At 33.5% G+C, this 20,939-nt stretch overlaps 1 protein-coding gene across 1 annotated transcript in view; it reads left to right on the top strand.

Moving 5' to 3' along the window:
* The window catches only part of LOC103236371 (uncharacterized), a 76,614-nt gene that overhangs the window by 45,567 nt on the left and 10,108 nt on the right, over window positions 1-20,939 (top strand). The window contains 5 exon segments of the mRNA XM_073019525.1: window positions 297-354; window positions 1,392-1,418; window positions 1,517-1,589; window positions 4,400-4,461; window positions 7,390-7,492. Coding sequence (XP_072875626.1) covers window positions 297-354; window positions 1,392-1,418; window positions 1,517-1,589; window positions 4,400-4,461; window positions 7,390-7,492 — 323 coding nt within the window.

Raw genomic sequence — 20,939 nt, 5'->3', positions numbered from 1 at the left:
CTTTTATTTCTGCATCTGTTTCTGGTCAGAGCGGAAAAAGAGGTAAAGAAATAATAATTACAGGTGTCAGATACTATTCCTAATCAAAGAGAAAGAAAGTGTTGGGAAAATTGATTTTAAAAGATGTTGAATGGGAAAAATGAAGACCACAGATGTGGACATTATTTTGGCTAAGGAAGAGGGATTGTGAGGCAGGAAATGGGGCAAGAAAGAAGATAACCAGGCAACTTTGGAGTTTCTGAATAGGAAATTTGAGTGAATTCACTTCAGATGCATTTACAATATTTGCACTCCAGAAGATTAGATTTTGGGTACTCCAGAGACTACCGGAAGCGGAGGATTACTAGAATTGGAGTAAACTATGGTAACTTTTTAGTTTTCTCTATTACTATCAGCATAAAAGGTATATATTTTGTTGATATTAGCTATTCAAATGAGAAATATTTGAATCTAAGAGCATTGGCTTTATTTTTAATGAAGCAAATTGTTTTGGTAAAATTGTTGTTCTATAAAAATCCATTAGACACTTAATAAAGCAGACTAATTTTTAGAAACAAAAAAATACTGAATTTACTATCTGAATTCTAAAATTTTTTTAAATAAGTATTTTCCTGATTTAAAAATATAAAATATTATTTGTATGTATAAGTATGTTGCCATAAATTTTCAAATAAACGTGCCAATATTGAAAGCTCATTACACAAACTTTTAAATGAATTTTGTATATATTTTTTACATGAGTGAATCAAGAAAATTTCTGAGGATAAACTAGAGGATACAGAAATGTAGGCATATGATTACACCACATGGATATGGAAAACAATGAATATTTTATTCAGTATTATCCCCTAAGTAAATATCCAAGCTGATCAATTTGTAACACGTTCAGTGATGAGATGTCAGTTCTGCATTCAGCTGAACTCTCATCATAACGGTGTACCGTCTCAATTGTAGGACAAATTAAAGAACATGATGAATGTAATGATATAAATTATTCTAATGTATTTCATTAAACATATGGTGTAGGATTCTATGTTCAGCTTTGACATTTATTTTTTCAGGGTCATGATTTGCTCCTCTGATCAAAGATCATTTATGCTTTCATCACTCAGCATATACATATTAATATCAACACATTTTGCATGCAAAACACATTCTCACTTTTGAAATCTTAAGTGTATGTTTGATGAACCGTAGATTCCTAGTTTCTTCAGTGTATTTCTGTCATGTGAGTGTCCTGAAGAAACAAACAAAAGAAAATCTCCTAAACCTAAAGGAATCCTTCTCAAAGCTGAGCAAGAGGACTCAGTTAGATACTATCACTGGGTTCATTTGTGGTTGGTTTTGTTATATTTACCTATGACTGATAAAAAATCTCTTTTGCTTTGGAGTCTACTGAAAAGCCTTCTGACTTTGAGGTATTGAGTTTTATAATTTTATCTTGAATTATTTATTAACTATGTATTTTGTGAAGTATACATTCGTTATTAATCATTTTTCTTCTAAACCCATTTAGCCTGCTGTTGAAATGCAAAACTCTGTTCCAAATAAAGCTTTAGAATGGAGGAATAAACAAAGATTGAGAGCAGGTAATTTTACAGTTCAACTATATTAAAAGGAATATTTCAATAGTTGATATATTAATAGTCTCATCTCCCCAATGTTTATTTTTCAAATATTATGTAAATATTTGAGTTAATAATGTCCATAGTGGTATCCACGTTTGAAAAACTGATTATTTACAAGAACATGAATTTTAATTAGTTTTTTTAAAAATTAGCTTTAATTTCAGGTGTTTCTATTTTTATGTTCTGATACTGTAATGTTTTGTATTGGGAATGTCTGTATGACTTAAAGATTCAAGAAGATGAATTTTTAAACTCTAATATTTTTCCTGTTCAAAACTTGATTCAAATTCTACCCTTTACTGCAGAGAAAGCTTCACTTTTTGACATGCCAATTGTGTTTTAACATTGGTTACCTCATGTGGATGTAGTCATTTGAAGCATCCTAAGGAAATCAGTTATTCTGATTTAGCTTACTCTGTGCTTATGTATGTGTGTGTGTGTGTGGTGTGCATGTTTGTGCCTGTGTGCATGTGTATGTGTGTTTGTGTGTGGTACCCCTAGTTTTTAAAAATGGGAGAAGTAATCATTTCTTTATAATTATATTTGTAAAACTGTGATTCTGAAGCATTTGGCTTTAGTGTCTTTTCATTGTTTAGAGGTAAACAATTGTCTAAACTAGTTTTTAAAAATTATTCCTATACATGCTTAAACATTATACAACATATGTGCACAGTCATAGATAATACGTAGAATTTGTTTTTAACTTCTAATATGTAAATAATTGTACATTGTGTGTAATTTTCTGTAACATTCTTTATTTGATCAGCATTATATTGTAAGATCCATCCATAATAGACAGAACTAGCTCTGGTTTTGTTTTTATTGCATTCTTTATATAAATTCCGTTATATAACTGCACCACAACTAAAGTTTGTTTACGCAAAAAATAAAAGCAAATGCAAATTTCAGTCTAATTTAAGTTGGTTTTATCTACTGATTTTTGATATATTAGAAATTAAAACTAAAGAATTTCAAGTATAACCATGCACAATCATCTACTTTAATAAAAATGAAAAGTGTGACCTATGAACCATTAAAGGTATGCTGTTGTAACACATTATTTCCCTGAAACAGTGCAGTATGCACTTCTAAAAATGAGATTGAAAATAGTCGATAACAAAAGTATGATTTGAGTTTTGGATTCTCTACATGAAATTTGAACTTTAGGGATGCTCATCTCACAACTTAAAAGCACATTTGAAAACCAAATATATAGTTCATGCATGTCAAATTATAAATGTACCCTTAATATTAAAATGATATTTAAAGCTTCAGTTGTGCGTGTTTGCTTTTTTCTTTGAACTATGTTAAATAGTTAATATTTGAAAAATTTGTTTACAAAGAAAACGGAACATTATTTCTGTTTTATGTTTGTTTTCTGTCTTATGGCTCCGTGATTTTCATATTCTATTATATGACTGTACCACAATTAATTAAACGGTTTTATGCTGATAAAATACATAAAAATAAAAACAAATTCAGATTTTGATAAGCCTTTTAAGTTGGCTTTATATTTTATTTTTAATATATTAAAAATTAAAAGTATAGTATTTAAGATATAAGCATGCATAATCATATATATTCCGATGGCAATTAGAACTATGAGTTAAACGTTATTAGAGCAATGGTGTTACAACACAGTTTGTCTCTGAAACATTCCAGTATACACTTCTAAATAAACGCAAATGATCATGGTCAACAGCAAAAGTATGATTTGACCTCTTGGATTCCCTGGAGGAAACTTGAACTCCAGGGATATTCTGATCAGAATTTAAGACCAGTTTTAAAAATCAGATTTTTAGTTCATGAATGTCAAATAATCAGTTGACCCATAATGATGAAATCATCCTTAAAGTTTTTGTTAGGCATGTTTGCTTTTTTCTTCAACCTGTCTTAAATAGTTCAAATTTGAAAATTTTGTTTATAAAGAAAACTGGATATATATATGTGTGTGTGTGTGTGTGTGTGTGTGTGTGTGTGTGTATTCTGTCTCATGACTCTCAGTACTCCTTGGATCTTGTGTAGATCATGATTTAATTCTATTAAATGTGGAAACAGTAGTTTACTAATATGTAGACATTGATTTAATTCTTTTTTAGGGAAAAATTAGGTTACTTAAAGCAATTATTTTTATATAGATTTCTAAGGATTCTCTAAGGCATCACAAGTTGATTCTGAAGATATTGAATTAAGGAAAGACTGTCTCAAAATAACTAAAGGATTTTAAAATTTAATGTATATGCAATAAAAGCTTTTTAAGCTTATTTATTTATTACACATACACAAAATATACTGTCATACATGTTGAAACTTAAAATTGTTAGACATAAAGTTTGTTAACATAAAAAAATTTATATTTCTCAAGAGTCTTATTTATTGATAATTTCATTTGAATAACAGATTGCTGAGTCAATCAAACTAAGTAATGCTAAAAAATAGAAAAAAGATAACATATAATTAAAGTTATCTCATTAAATTTCAAGCATAGGACATACTGTGTTTCTGGGAAGAAGAACACATTACTGCCTTTTTGAAGAAATAATTTATACAAGTTAGCCAAATTTCTATTTTTTTCTATTCTAATGAATAGAATATTTTAGGTTGCAATTCTGTTAGGTTGACCATAAAAGTTGTGGGAATAATCTGAAAAAAGTATGTACAGGTTGAATAAGAAACACCACAGATTCATGAAAAAAATAGATTTGTATACTCTTTTAAAATATATCATAGTAAATATTCTCATTAATATATCTGTGATTAATATTTTATAGATAATATGTTGACATTAAAATCAGGAAAAGAAACATATGCAGAATCACGTTGGAGTTCTAAGGTATTGTGTAATTTTGTTTTTATTATTATTTAAATATAAATATTGAGTGATGTTGAAACTTGAAAGTAGAGACTTTGACTTTATTGTTTTACCTCTGCATATTGCCCTTCAGTAATTTCTGATATTTTTCAGAAAATACTAAGCAGTTATTATTTGCTAAGTAGATTACTGCTTCATAGTGCAATTTCACGTATTTTCAGGATTAAGTTTAAGAAGGTAGTATAGTATAGTGTGAAAATACATCTTAGAATTCTAGGAATTTATTTGGGTTCTGAATCTACAATTGTCTAAAAACTGAAGAATTTCAGTTCAGGGGTCCACCTGTGAGCAAATTTATGATTCTCTGGTATATCTGGATTCAGAGGAAAAAGGTAAAATAGTTTTGTGTATCTTGGAACTTGAAACGATAATGCCTGGTGCTTGAAAGTATTGCTATATTTGGATTGCACAGTGCAGATCTTAAGGAATATTTTGGGCAAAGGAAAAGCAAGAGAAATAGGAAACCTGAGAAACTACAGTAAAAACAATTTGGTTGAGTAGTGTTTTAAAGATTGAACATTATTTTCACAAATAGAACTATTTGAGTTATTTTGTGGCAGCCATGCTTTCAACCACATAAATATCTGTATTCTGAGATCACAGCTGTGTAAAGAGGTGGAAAGGGCCTCACTAGTTGTTAGAAGTAGCTGCTTTATAGCAGTAACAATCATGAGTAGAAGTCAAAAAACCAGTCAGTATTCTGGTTCTGTTACTTACTAGTTATGTAACCTTGGAGAAAATTATTTAATGTATTCAAATGTCAGTGGCCTTGTTCATTGAATTAGTGCTAATATCTACCTCTTAGATATGTTTAATTGAGCAATGTTGTAATAAAAGTGAAAATATTTTGCAAACTGAAAAATGTGTATACAAATGTAAGATAATGATGACAGTGGTATTCAGTGGCTTAATAAATATCAAGGGTACTTTTTCTAAACATGAAGGCAGTATTGTCAAAAAAATAATGGGGGAATACAACAGACATATGGATTTCTAGTTTAGTGTATGGGTATGTTAAGTATCAGCAGGCTACTAATACTATTTTCTAAGCTTGCTAAGAATTTAGCACATTAGACCTCTCTGATGAGATTTTAAATGGTTTGATTATTAATAATGTGCTTCCTGAATAGCATAAGTGTGCTAAGCAGTGAGACCTGAATACACAGGATGAGGACTTATGTTAAAGTGGTAGGAATAGAAAAGCAAGTTAACAACACTTATAAGTAAATATAAGTGATCTCTATATAAAGACAGATAGTGTTAGGTTAGATAAAATTGAAGAAGTTTACACTTAGAATGGGAATGGGGGTGGCAGTCAAATTCTGCAGTCAGAGATTTCTTTGAGACTGTCAGTCAAGCTCCCATAACAAGCATGAGAGGTAGGATGACATGTATATACCCAAAGGATTATAAATAATGCTGCTATAAAGACACATGAACACGTATGTTTATTGCGGCACTATTCACAATAGCAAAGACTTGGAATCAACCCAAATGTCCATCAGTGACAGACTGGATTAGGAAAATGTGGCACATATACACCATGGAATACTATGCAGCCATATAAAAGGATGAGTTCATGTCCTTTGTAGGGACATGGATGCAGCTGGAAACCATAATTCTCAGCAAACAATTGCAAGAACAGAAAACCAAACACCTCATGTTCTCACTCATAGGTGGGAGTTGAACAATCAGATTACTTGGACTCTGGAAGGGGAACATCACACACGGGCCTATTATGGGTAGGGGGTAGGGAATGGGGGGAGGGATGGCATTGGGAGTTGTACCTGATGTAAATGACAAGTTGATGGGTGCTGACGAGTTGATGGGTACAGCACACCAACATGGCACAGGTATACATATGTAACAAACCTGCACATTGTGCACATGTACCCTAGAACTTAAAGTATAATAAAAAAAGAAAAAAAAGAAAAAAGGAGAAATCTCCAAAACAAAAACAAAAACAAAAACAAAAACAAAAGAATGTCTAGGTGAAAGACATTTGGAGCAGAAAATAAGCAGATCACATTTCTTTACAATTTTTCTCTTAACATTCTGGAAAGACTAGGAAGCGGAAAGTGGGGTAAACATTATCATCATCATTTTCATTATTGTAAGGTGTAAAAAAAGTTTGCAAATGTGTTCCTGGCACATAATAAATGCTTTATGAATAAATGTTCTTATGTTTTTATGAAGGACTTGCTATAGTTTTCTGAAATTATGTTTTAATTGAGATTGAGTTGCATATTTTATATGATATTGGTTTCTTTTCACTTAAACTTAATAGAATGTTTTTCTTCTTTTAAATTTATTCATGCATTTCTTCTGTTATCAAAAATTTTCTCAAAAATTTTTGATTATTTCAAATTCTTGTCTACCTAAATAAAGAACCTTTTACAATATTCTATCTCATACTCTGAAGGTTTTCTTTCCTTAAAGTGTCTTATTTTAACCCTAAAAATTTATAATTATGAATATTTTAAATGTTTAATGTTGTCAATGTTATATAGCAAGAAGCAGGTGATTGTCTTTTGTTTTACATGCCCTCTCTTTTTTCTTGAGGACTACAAAGTAGAGTTAGATATTTTGAATGTAATTTCTTGTTGAAATATGCACACAAGTAAATACTTTTTCTGTGGATATGTTTTTATTTTTGGGTTTTCATGCTTAGTAACTGTTTCAATAGCTAAATGAAAATGAAAATAAGCTTGATTTGGAGAGCATATGTGAAGTCCTTTATATAAATGTTTTGGTTTTCAATAGGTTTCTAATCTTAAATCAAATTGCCTTTAAAGTAGGAAACTGAGTATGTTTTGAAATATGTTAGGAAATCTTGATGTCACTCATTATTATTATTATTATTTTAAAATTGCAATTCATTATTGATAGAACTTCAAACAGAGTGTTTCGGAAAGTGCTGCACAGAATTACACGTGTTTACCTGAGGCTACATATCAAGAAGAAGTCAAGAATATAAATGGAAAACTAAAGGGTAAGAATCACTTTTTATTTAGAAGTCATTTGACAGTATGTTTATCTAAAAATTTGAGGACTGTTATACTGTAATAGCTTCAGAACATTACGCACTAAATGCTTAGTATAAAAAAAGCGAATTAAAATGGTAATAAGTTACATATCTTGTCAGGTGTCAGCAACAGAGTATATAGAGAGTGCCAAAAAAGGAACTGAATTATTACTTTAAATTCCAGATATTCTAAAACCTGAGGTATCTCAGGAAATAAGAGGAAAGATGTAAAAGAGGGAATAAAGAATGAGGAAGACAGAAAGTACAGGGAGGAAATGAGGGAAAAAGAAGCAGGTGTATACAATGGAGGTTCATAAGATAAAATAACTCTTTAGATAGAGGAAGAGTATGGTTAGAAAGGTGGGAAGAATATATAGTAAGCTTTCAGTACAAAAACTAGTAAAAGAATTACAGCAAAAATGTTCCACCCAAGCTAAAAACCATGGCACAAGAAGTACGTGATACATGCACAAACTTCAGTAGCTGATTCAATCAAGTGGAAGAAAGGGTATCCGTGATTGAAGATCAAATGAATGAAATGAAGTGAGAAGAGAAGTTTAAAGAAAAAAGAGTAAAAAGAAACAAACAAAGCCTCAAGAAATATGGGACTATGTGAAAAGACCAAATCAACGTTTGATTGGTGTACCTGAAATTGACAGGGAGAATGGAACCAAGTTGGAAAACACTCTGCAGGATATTATCGAGGAGAACTTCCCCAACCTAGAAAGACAGGCCAACATTCAAATTCAGGAAATACAGAGAACACCACAAAGATACTCCTCGAGAAGAGCAACCCCAAGACACATAATTGTCGGATCCACCAAGGTTGCAAAGAAGGAAAAAATGTTAAAGGTAGCTAGAGAGAAAGGTCGGGTTACACACAAAGGGAAGCCCATTAGACTAACAGCAGAGCTCTCAGAAGAAACTCTACAAGCCAGAAGAGAGTGGGGGCCAATATTCAACATTCTTAAAGAAAAGAATTTTCAACCCGAAATTTCATATCCAGCTAAACTAAGCTTCGTAAGTGAAGGAGAAATAAAATCCTTTACAAACAAACAAATGCTGAGAGGTTTTGTCACCACCAGTCCTGCCTTACAAGAGCTCCTGAAGGACACACTAAACATGGAAATGAAAAACAGGTACCAGTCACTGCAAAAACAGGCCAAATTACAAAGACCCTCAATGCTAGGAAGAAACTGCAGCAACTAATAAGCAAAATAACCAGCTAACATCATAATGACAGGATCAAATTCACACATAACAATATTAACCTTAAATGTAAATGGACTAAATGCTCCAATTAAAAGACACAGACTGGCAAATTGATAAAGAGTCAAGACCCATCAGTGTGATGTATTCAGGAGACACATGTCATGTGCAGAGACACACATAGGCTCAAAATAAAGGGATGCAGAAAGATCTACCAAGCAAATGGAAAACAAGAAGAAAGCAGGGATTGCAATCCTAGTCTCTGACACAACAGACTTTAAACCAACAAAGATCAAAAGAGACAAAGAAGGCCATTACATAATGGTAAAGGGATCAATTCAACAAGAAGACCTAACTATCCTAAATATATATGCACCCAATACAGGAGCACCCAGATTCATAAGGCAAGTCAGTAGAGACCTACAAAGAGACTTAGACTCCCACAAAATAATGATGGGAGACTTTAACACCCCGGTGTCAATATTAGACAGATCAACGAGACAGAAGGTTAAAAAGGATATCCAGGACTTGAACTCGGCTCTGCACCAAGCAGACCCAATAGACATCTACAGAACTCTCCACCCCAAATCAGCAGAATATACATTCTTCTCAGTACCACATCACACTTATTCCAAAATTGACCATATAGTTGGAAGTAAAGCACTCCTCAGCAAATATAAAAGAACAGAAATCACAACAAACTGTCTCTCAGATCACAGTGCAATCAAATTAGAACTCAGGATTAAGAAACTCACTCAAAATCACACAACTACGTGGAAACTGAACAACCTGCCCCTGAGTGTCTACTGGGTACATAACAAAATGAAGGCAGAAATAAAGATGTTGTTTGAAACCAATGAGAACAAAGACACAACATATCAGAATCTCTGGGCCACATTTAAGCAATGTGTAGAGGGAAATTTATAGCACTAAATGCCCATAAGAGAAAGCAGGAAAGACCTAAAATTGACACCCTAACATCACAATTTAATGAACTAGAGAAGCAAGAGCAAACAAATTCAAAAGGTAGCAGAAGGTAAGAAATAACTAAGAACAGAGTAGAACTGAAGGAGATAGAGATACAAAAAACCCTTCAAAAATCAATGAATCCAGGAGCTAGTTTTTTGAAACGATCAACAAAATAGATGGCTAGCAAGACTAATAAAGAAGAAAAGAGAGAAGAATCAAATAGACACAATAAAAAATGATAAAGGGGATATCACCACCGATCCCACAGAAATACAAACTACTATCACACAACACTATAAACACCTCTACACAAATAAAGTAGAAAATCTAGAAGAAATGGATAAATTCCTGGACACACAAACCCTCCCTAGACTAAACCAGGAAGAAGTTGAATCCCTGAATAGACCAATAACAGGCTCTGAAATTGAGGCAATAATTAATAGCCTACCAACCAAAAAAAAGTCCAGGACCAGACGGATTCACAGCCGAATTCTACCAGAGGTACAAAGAAGAGCTGGAACCATTCCTTCTGAAACTATTCCAATCATAGAAAAAGAGAGAATCCTCCCTTACTCATTTTATGAAGCCAGTATCATCCTGATACCAAAGTCTGGCAGAGAGACAACAAAAAAGAGAATTTTAGACCAATATCCCTGATGAACATCAATGCAAAAATCCTCAATAAAATACTGGCAAACTGAATCCAGCAACATATCAAAAAGCTTATCCACCATGATCAAGTTGGCTTCATCCCTGAGATGCAAGGCTGTTTCAATAAACATAATGCATAAACATAATGCATCACATAAACAGAACCAAAGACAAAAACCACATGATTATATCAATAGATGCAGAAAAGGCCTTTGACAAAATTCAACAGCACTTCATGCTAAAATCTCTCAATAAATAAACTAGGTACTGATGGGACGTATCTCAAAATAGTAAGAGCTATTTATGACAAACTCATAGCCAATATCATACTGAATGGGCAAAAACTTGAAGCTTTCCCTTTGAAAACTGGCACAAAACAGGGATGCCCTCTCTCACCACTCCTATTCAACATAGTGTTAGAAATTCTGGCCAGGGCAATCAGACGGGAGAAAGAAACTAAGGGTATTCAATTAGAAAAAGAGGAAGTCAGATTGTCCCTGTTTGCAGATGACATGATTGTGTATTTAGAAAACTCTATCATCTCAGCCCCAAATCTCCTTAAGCTGATATAAGCAACTTCAGCAAAGTCTCAGTACATACAATTAATGTGCAAAAATCACAAGAATTCCTATACACCGATAACAGACAAACAGAGAGCCAAATCATGAGTGAACTCCCATTCACAATTGCTTCAAAGAGAATAAAATGCCTAGGAATCCAACTTACAAGGGATGTGAAGGACCTCTTCAAGGAGAACTACAAACCACTGCTCAACAGAAAAAAGGGAACACAAACAAATGGAACAACATTCCATGCTCATGGATAGGAAGAATCAATATCATGAAAATGACCATACTGCCCAAGGAAAATTTTAGATTCTATGCCATCCCCATCAAGCTACCAATGACTTTCTTCACAGAATTGGAAAAAACTACTTTAAAGTTCATATGGAACCAAAAAAGAGCCCTCACTGCCAAGACAATCCTAAGCCAAAAGAACAAAGCTGGAGGCATCCACGCCACCTGACTTCAAACTATACTACAAGGCTATAGTAACCAAAACAGCATGGTCTTGGTACCAAAACAGAGATATAGACCAAGGGAAAGGAACAGAGCTCTCAGAAATAACACCACAAATCTACAACCATCTGATTTTTGATGAACCAGACAAAAACAAGAAATGGGGAAGGATTCCCTGTTTAATAAATTGTTCTGGGAAAACTGGCTAGCTATATGTAGAAAGCTGAAACTGCATCCCTTCCTTACACCTTATACAAAAATTATTTTGAGATGCATTAAAGACTTCAATGTTAGACCTAAAACTATAAAAACCCCAGAAGAAAACCTAGGCAATACCATTCAGGACAGAGGCATGGGCAAAGACTTCATGACTAAAACACCAAAAGCATGGCAACAAAAGCCAAAATGGACAAATGTGATCTAATTAAAGAGCTTCTGCACAGCAAAAGAAGCTTCCATCAGAGTGAACAGGAAACCTACAGAATGGGAGAAAATTTTTGCAATCTACCCATCTGACAAAGGGCTACTATCTGGAATCTACAAATAACTTTAACAAGTTTACAAGAAAAAATCAGACAACCCCATCAAAAGTGGACAAAAGATGTGAACAGACAATTCTCAAAAGAAGACATTTATGCAGCCAACAGACACATGAAAAATTGCTCATCATCACTGGCCATCAGAGAAATGCAAATCAAAATCACAATGAGATACCTTCTCACACCAGTTAGAATGGTAATCATTAAAAAGTCAGGAAACAACAGGTGCTGGAGAGGATATGGAGAAACAGGAACACTTTTACACTGTTGGTGGGAGTGTCAATTAGTTCAACCATTGTGGAAAACAGTGTGGCGATTTCTCAAGGATCTAGGACTAGAAATACCATTTGACCCAGCAATCCCATTACTGGTTATATATCCAAAGGATTATAAATCATACTACTATAAAGACACATGCACATGTATGTTTATTGGGGCACTATTCACGATAGCAAAGACTTGGAACCAACCCAAATGTCCATCAATGATAGACTGAATTAAGAAAATGTGGCACATATACATCATAGAATACTATGCAACCATGTAAAAAGGATGAGTTCATGTCCTTTGTAGGGACATGGATGAAGCTGGAAACCATCATTATGAGCAAACTATCACAAGGACAGAAAACCAAACACTGCATGTTCTCACCCATAAGTGGGAATTGAAATATGAGAACACTTGGATACAGGGTGGGGAACATCACACACCAGGGCCTGTCATGGGGTGGAGGGAGCGGGGAGGGATAGCATTAATAAAAATACATAATGTAAATGATAAGTTAATGGGTGCACCACACCAACATGGCACATGTATACATATGTAACACATCTGCATGTTGTGCACATGTACCCTAGAACTTAAAGTATAATAATAATAAAAAAAAATTTCCATCTTTACTTACTCGCTTGTGGAAGACATTAGGGATGGAATTACCTGACTGTGCGAAGCTATGTTTCATCTATTATTGGTGAATATAAGCATATATGGGCAGCCATACATGTATATATTTTTTCAGTATGGTCCAGAAGTTTTCATACTTTAATAAATGAGCTACAGATCTTGTTAACAATGCACATTCTGATTCAATAGACTTGAGGTTGTGCAATTTTAATAAATTCTCAGGTGATGCTGATGCTGGTGGTTCTTGGACCATGCACTGAATAGCAAAGGTATAGAGTTTTCATTGAAGTAATTTGGAAGAAGAGCAATTGGATAGAATGTCAAGACATAACAGAGTCAAGGGCAAGCATTATTTTGATTTTGTTTCTCAGTATGTTTTTAGTCAGAAGCGAAGAAAGAGGTTAAAAAACAACAGAATTTATAGATGCCCAATATTACTTCCGAACAAGAGAAAGAAAGTGGTAGGAAAATTTATTTTTAAAAGTGTTGAAGGGAAAGAATCAAAACTACAGATCTGGAGATTATTTTTGCTAAAGAATAGCAATTGTGAGGCATGAAGGGGGAGGGGAGGAGAAGCTAAGTAGGTAATTTTGAAGTTTCTGAGAAGGAAACTTGAGTGAACTCATTTCAGATGCATTTGGAATGTCTGCACTCCAGAAGGTTAGATTATGTGTGCTCTGGACAGTATTGGAAGAAGCAGGGATTACTAGATTTGGCGTCTACCACAGTGACTCATTACTCTTTTCTATTACTTTCAGGATTCATAGAGACATGTTTTGTTGATGTTATTTATTTAAGTGAGATAAATTTGAATATGAATCCATTGACTTTTTTAGTAAAATTGCTGCTCCATAATAATCTGTTAGATGACTGGGCCCAGTGGCTCATGCCTGTAATCCCAGCACTTTGGGAAGCTGAGGTGGGCTGATCACTTGGGGTCAGCAGTTAGAGACCAGCCTGGCCAACATGGTGAAACCCCATCTCTACTAAAAATACAAAAAAAAAAAAAAAAAAAAAAAAAAAAAAAAATTAGCTGGGTGTGGTAGCACACGCCTGTAATCCCAGCTACTCAAGAGGCTAAGGCAGGAGAATCGCTTGAACCCAGGGGGCGGAGGTTGCAGTGAACCGAGGTCACTCCACTGCATTCCACTCTGGGTGACAGAGTGAGACTCCATCTCAAAAAAAATAAAAATAAAAAAATAAAAATTTGTTAGAGGCTAACATGGTAAATCAGTCTAATTTTAGAAACAAAAACTAAATTTATTACTTGAATACTAAAACTGATTTTTAAATAAATATTATACTGATTTCAAAATAAAAATGGTTATAACTAATTAATATTTAGCAATCAAGTTTTTGAATAAATATTTCAATAAGTTTTTTATACATTATTTTCTTTATGAGTTTTATATGCCGTCTTATATGAAGGGATGAAAAAACATTCAGATGGATAAATGAGAGGTTGCAAAAATGTAGGCATAAAATTACACCACGTGTGTATGGAAAACAATGAATATTTTTATTTACTATTATTCCCTAATATACATCCATGCTCATGAATTCATTACACTTTCGTTAATGAGACATCAATTTTACATTCAGCTAAACTCTTATTGTAACTGTGTACCTTCTCAATTATAAGATAAAGAGTATGATGAATGTTTATAATTTAATGATATAAGTGATTCTGAAGTGTATCTTTTAGTTCAGAAGCTCTCATAATTTAAAACCAGTATATGTTAGCCATGTGTGAGATTCATAGATGCCATGTGATAAATGAGCTCTAGATGATGAAATGGTTTGTAAAATTTTCCTTGTGTGTTTTTTGCTTTTTTTTCTTTTTCACATAAAAATTTTAAACTCAATGTTTTTGTTTATAAAGAAAATAGTTACAAATTTACTTTTTGTCACCTGGGACTGCACATTTTTTATATAGTTTGAACCTAGACTTTTTTTAAACTTGTGAAAAATTAGGTCACTTATGACTATTATTTTTATATAAATTTCTGATATATTTATCCAAAATTTCCCAAGTACTTTCTTAATATATTGGCGCATTAGAAAGAGACTATATCATTATAATTTTTTTAAAAAATATATTCAATAAAATGTTTTAAAGTCCATGTCTGTATCATTCATTGACACAATAGTTTCATTAATCTTTAAACTTTAAATGACTAGACATAAATTTCATTGATATAAAAGTATACATATCTTTGAAGAATCTTATTGATGAATAATTTATCCTGGAAAATGAACTAGTCATAAAGCTTGCTGAGTCAATCAAAGAAAGTAACAGTAAAATATTAATTCCTGAAAGAAAATGAGGGTTGATATTTAACTAAACTTATCTGGGTAAATGGCAACTATCAGACATAGTGTGTTTTTTGCGGGGAGAGGAATACAGGAGACTGCTTTTTTGAAGAAAAAAAATCATACAAGCTTTTTATAAGTCTTATGTCAGGGTTTTGATAAGGAAGCAGAGCCATTCATGACCACTCAGGACATAGAACTGATGCTGCGTTTTCTCTTTCCTCTGGGAGCCTCTTTGCAATTCACTAAGAGCTTTTCCCGAGACCCTTGTCTTGACTGGTGCTTGTGCTCCTCATTAGGGTATCCAAACTTCAGGCTAGTTTTGTCAGTCCAGTCCAGCTTGTCAGTGTACTTTTGTTCAGCTTCATCTTTCTTTATGGAGCTGAGTACAGAATTCAGGGCACTGGGCATTACACAGACCTGTCGATAACCTGAGGCAACAAAGAGTTCTTACCAGTAAGACAATGACAAAGCATATTCTTACCTGCTTCTGCCACAGTATATTCTAACCTGCGGTCACCATTTGTTGGCTGGGAGGTTGCACTGCACACCCCATTACAAAATTTGCTGACTCAAGTGCGGATAGGAAAATGATATAGGCTTCTTGAGACCTCCACTTTCTCATTTCTGCAGCAAATCAAGGACTTTCTCACATGCCCAGTATGCTGCCATGAGAACTAGCATTTGGGAAAACCACCATACTAAGTTTACATATAACCAAAAGAATCATACAGAGGCTGACTCCCCTGGCAGCACTCAGAAACAAATTGCATTCCTCAGTATATATTAAAGTCACACCCTCCAGGGTGACAACATGTCTCAAGCAAGTGAAAGTAAACTTAAATAGAAGAAGTGGCTCTGTTTTCAGATTAGAAAGATGAGCCAAAAGTTCAGAAAGCTGAAAAAACACAGGGTATCAACACACAACTTTGCTCCTCAACCCTTTGGCAACCACTAATCTTTTTACTCTATCCATAATTTTGGTTTCTGGATAATGTCATTTTTGGAAATATGCATTTAAGTCTTTTCATACTTGATAGTTCATCTCTTTTTAGTCCTTAGTAATATTCCATTGTATGACTATAGCACAGTTTATACACTCATCTTTCTAAGGTTATCATTGTTACTTCACAAATTGGTTGAATTTTTGCATGCATGTTCATAAGGCAGTTCTCTTGTTTGTAACAATATCATCTGGTTTTGATTTAGAGTAATGCTAGCATTATACACTGAATTGAAATGTACTCTGTATTAAGCTATTTGTGCATTGCTATAGATAAATACATGAGATTGGGTAATTTATGAGGAAATAGGTTTCATTGGCTCACAGTTCTACAGGTTGTACAGGAAGCATAACATGGGGCTCTGCTTCTGGGGAGGCCTGTGGAAGCTTACAATTATGGTGGAACCTGAAGAAGAACTAGCACATCATATGGCTGGAGCAGGAGCAAGAGAGAGAGGTGGGAGGTGCCATGCACATTTAAATGACCAATTTTCATGAGAATCACTATTATGAGTACAGCACCAAAGGCATGGTACTAAATTGTGAGAAATCTTCCCTCATGATGCATTCACCTCTCACGAAGCTTTACTTCCAACATTGGGGATTACATTTCAATGGGAGGTTTTGGTGGGGACACACATTCAAACTATATCATAATTTTTAATTTTAGGGGTAGAGTTTGTTTAAAATTATATCTCTTTTTTTTTTCTAAAATATTTGGTAGAACTCACCAGTGTAGGAATCTTGGCCTGGACTTTTCACTCTAGGAAGATTTTTAACTATAGCTTAATCTTTTATATATTTCGGGCAATGCAGGCTATCTATTTTTTCTTCAGATATTGTATTTTTTTGACTACTGCCTAAATTTTATTTTCCTGTTGTTGACATAATTTATATTTTGGCAAAAGAGAGTTTGATCTTTCCCATAAATATTTCCTCTGAACCTTTGCCAGAATCAGTATACTGTCATTCCTAGTTAAAAAGATTTTCTTATATTATACTTTAAGTTCTAGGTTACCTGTGCAGAATGTGCAGGTTTGTTACATATGTATACACATTCCATGGTAGTTTGCTGTACTCATCAAACCATTATCTACATTAGGTATTTCTCCTAATACTACCCCTCTCCTAGCCCCTCACCCCCCAACAGGCCCTGGTGTGTGATGTTCCCCTCTCTGTGTCCATATGTTCTCATTGTTCAACTCCCACTTATGAGTGAGAATAAGTGGTGTTTGGTTTTCTGTTCTTGTGTTAGTTTGCTGAGAATGATGGTTTCCAGCTTCATACATGTCCCTGCAAAGGACATGAATTCATATTCTGTTTTATGGCTGCATAGTGTTTTGTGGTCTATATGTGCCATATTTTCTTTATTCAGTCTATCATTGATGGACATTTGGGTTGGTTCCAAGTCTTTGCTATCGTGAATAGTGCCCCAATAAACATACGTGTGCATTTGTCTTTATAGTAGAATGATTTATAATCCTTTGGATATATAACCAGTAATGGGATTGCTGGATCAAATGGTATTTCTAGTCCTAGATCCTTGAGGAATCGCCACATTGTCTTCCACAATGGTTGAACTAATTGACACTCCCACCAACAGTGTAAAAGTGTTCCTATTTCTCCATATGCTCTCCAGCATCTGTTGTTTCCTGACTTTAATGATCACCATTCAACTGGCGTGAGATGGCATCTCATTGTGGTTTTGATTTGCATTTTTATGATGACCAGTGATAATGAGCATTTTTTCATGTGTCTGTTGGCTGCATGAATGTCTTCTTTTGAGAAGTATCTGTTCATATCCTTTGCACACTTTTTGATGGGGTTGTTTCTTTTTTTCTCATAAATTTGTTCAAGTTCTTGTAGATTCTGGATATTAGCCCTGTGTCAGATGGATAGATTGCAAAAATTTTCTCCCATTCTGCAGGTTGCTTGTTCATTTTGATGCTAGTTTCTTTTGCTGTGCCGAAGCTCTTTAGGTTAATTTAGTCCCATTTGTCAATGTTGGCTTTTGTTGCCATTGCTTTTAGTGTTTTAGTCATGAAGTCTTTGCCCATGCCTATGTCCTGAAAGGTATTGCCTAGGTTGTCTTCTAGGCTTTTTATGGTTTTAGATCTTATGTTTTAGTCTTTAATGTGTCTTGAGTTAATTTTTGTATAAGGTGTAAGGAAGGGGTCGAGTTTCAGTTTTCTGCATATGACCAACCAGCTTTCTCAACACCATTTATTAAATAGGGAATTCTTTCCCCATTGCTTTTTTTCAGTTTTGTCAAATATCAGATGGTAATTTTCACATTTCAATGAATTTGTCAATCTTTTCTAAGTTGTCATGTTTATTCACATAAATTTTATATTATTACCTTGTATTTTTAAGTATCTGTAGAATCTGAAATAATGCCACATTAACTCATTTTCAAAGTTGGTAATTTGTTGCTTTTTCTTTTCAAGAGCTAGTTTGGCTAGGTAGACTTTTGCTTTTATTGATCCTCTCAAAGTGTTTGGTATTGTTCAAGTTTTCTATCATTTTTGTGTTTTATTAGTTCCATCTCTGATGTTTTAGTTCTCTTTGCCTATTATTTTAAAAATCTCTAGTTGGGAGCTTATCAGCAACATAAATTGAATTCTCACAATTTTGGAAGCTGCACAGTTCAAGATCAAGGTCTCATCAGATTTGATGCCTGAAGAGGTACCACTTCATGATTCATTGATACATTCTTTTCCCCTGTGTCCTCACATGGCAGAAAGGCTAAAGAGGCTTGCTGGGGTTATTTCTATCAGAGCTTAAATCCATTTATGAAGGGTTGGCCCTCGTGACCTAATTACATCCAAAAACTCCTATCTCTATGATTTGATTTTAGCGTATGAAAATTGCAAGGAGAAAAACATTCAAACCAATACAGATATTTATCATTTCCTGTCCTCTGCTTCCACTGAGTTTACTTTCTTCTTCTTCTTCTTTTTTTAGTTTCGTAAGGTAAAAGTCAAAATTATTTATTTGAGAGTCTTCTAATATAGACATTCGTACCGAAAATTTTTATTTAAGTGCTGTTGTAGATGCATTTTGCAATATCTAATGTGTTGCGTTTTCATTTGAAGTTAGTTCAAAATACTTTCTAATTTTCCTTTTTATTATTTTTTGAACCGACCCAGGGTTATTTGGATGTATGTTACTTAATTTGCAATGGTTGAGTTGTTCCAGGTACATTTTTATTATTGATTTTTAATTTGATTGCTTTGGGGTCAGGTAATATGTTTTGTATGACTTAAAACCTTCTTGATCCTTTTATTAAGATATGATCTAGAATATAGTCTTTGAGTACTTCAAAAGAATCGTGTTGTCTATCATATTCTTACTGATTTTCTGCCTCCTTATTCTACCACTTGAGTAAGGGGTTTAGAAATTTTAGACTATACTTGGGCATTTGTCCATTTCTTTTGCAGTTCTATTTTTGTATCATGTATTTTGAAGCATTTATGTTATTATGTACAGAAATATTTAGGACTGTTATGTTTTCTTGATTAAGTGAACCCTTTGTCACTATAAAATGAGTTTGTTTATTGCTGGCAATAGTTTTGCTATGAAATGTACTTTGGTATTAATACAACCACTCTTCCTCAACCTTCTTTTGTCAAGTGGTAGTGTGGTATATCTTGTTTCATCTTTAACCAATTTTTGTCTTTATATTTAAAGTTTATTTATTATAGGCATTATACAGATAGATCTTACTTTTATATCCATTCTAACAATCTGCCTTTGAACAGTGGTTTTTAGACTAGTTTAATTTATTATGTAATTATTGATATGATAAAAGTTGTCTGTCATCATGCTGTTTGATTTCTATTAGTCCCAGATCTTCTTTGTTTTGCTTTTGTTCTTTATCTACTTCCTTCAGACTAGTTTAGTAATTTTTATGATTTAGTTTTATATGTATATATATATATAGGTATAACTTTTTTAGTTATTGGTCTAGTTTTATATTTCTTTATGATTTAGTCATATCTTTTTGTGGTATAAGTTTATTTGGTTATTAGGTATAACTCTTTGCTTTGCTGTCTTAGTGGCTTTTTAGGATTTGTAGTGTATGGATTTACTTCATCACAACCCACCTTCAAGTAATATTATATCATATCATAGATGGTATAAGAAATTACAATTGTATATTTTCATTTCTTCACTTCCAGCCAGATTCCAGCCTGGATCTGTGGGATTGTAGCTTTCATTAAGTTTAGAATATGTTTAACCAATTTTTCCTCAAATGTTTTATTCTGTTTCTCCTCCTCTCTGTTTGGGGACTTACATATTACCTGCTGGGAGTTTGCCCGTAGTTCTCTAGTGTCTGAAATTTGTGAATCTTTTCTTTCGTGATGGCAAATCAATCTATGCTCATATCTACTCAGTGTAGCTTTCATCTCTGGCATTGTAACTTGTATCTATACAAGTGCAATTTAGTTTTTGAAAGTATCTTCTATTGCTCTACTTATCTTATTGATTTTTATTGTAGAATAGAGTTGAGTTACTTATAAACAACTTGATCCTTTTCATTTTTGCTTTTTATAGTTTGAGCTAACTCCCCACACCTGAGGCAAGGCCTTTCTGACTATTCATTTTCCTGTGAAGTCTGAGTCTTTCAGGTAAATCTATAAAAATAGATACTCTTCTTGCCACTATGTGAGCACCAGGTGTGATTTTCTCTAAATTTATAAGTCCCCCACTCTGACCCAGCTTGGTCTTTTTTTTATTTTATTTTTTAAATTTTTTTTGTTATTGTCATACTTTAAGTTCTAGGGTACATGTGCATAACGTGCAGG

Source organism: Chlorocebus sabaeus, chromosome 9 (genome assembly GCF_047675955.1).
Source record: "Chlorocebus sabaeus isolate Y175 chromosome 9, mChlSab1.0.hap1, whole genome shotgun sequence".
Taxonomy (NCBI): domain Eukaryota; kingdom Metazoa; phylum Chordata; class Mammalia; order Primates; family Cercopithecidae; genus Chlorocebus; species Chlorocebus sabaeus.
This window is presented reverse-complemented; position numbering and strand designations above follow the sequence as displayed.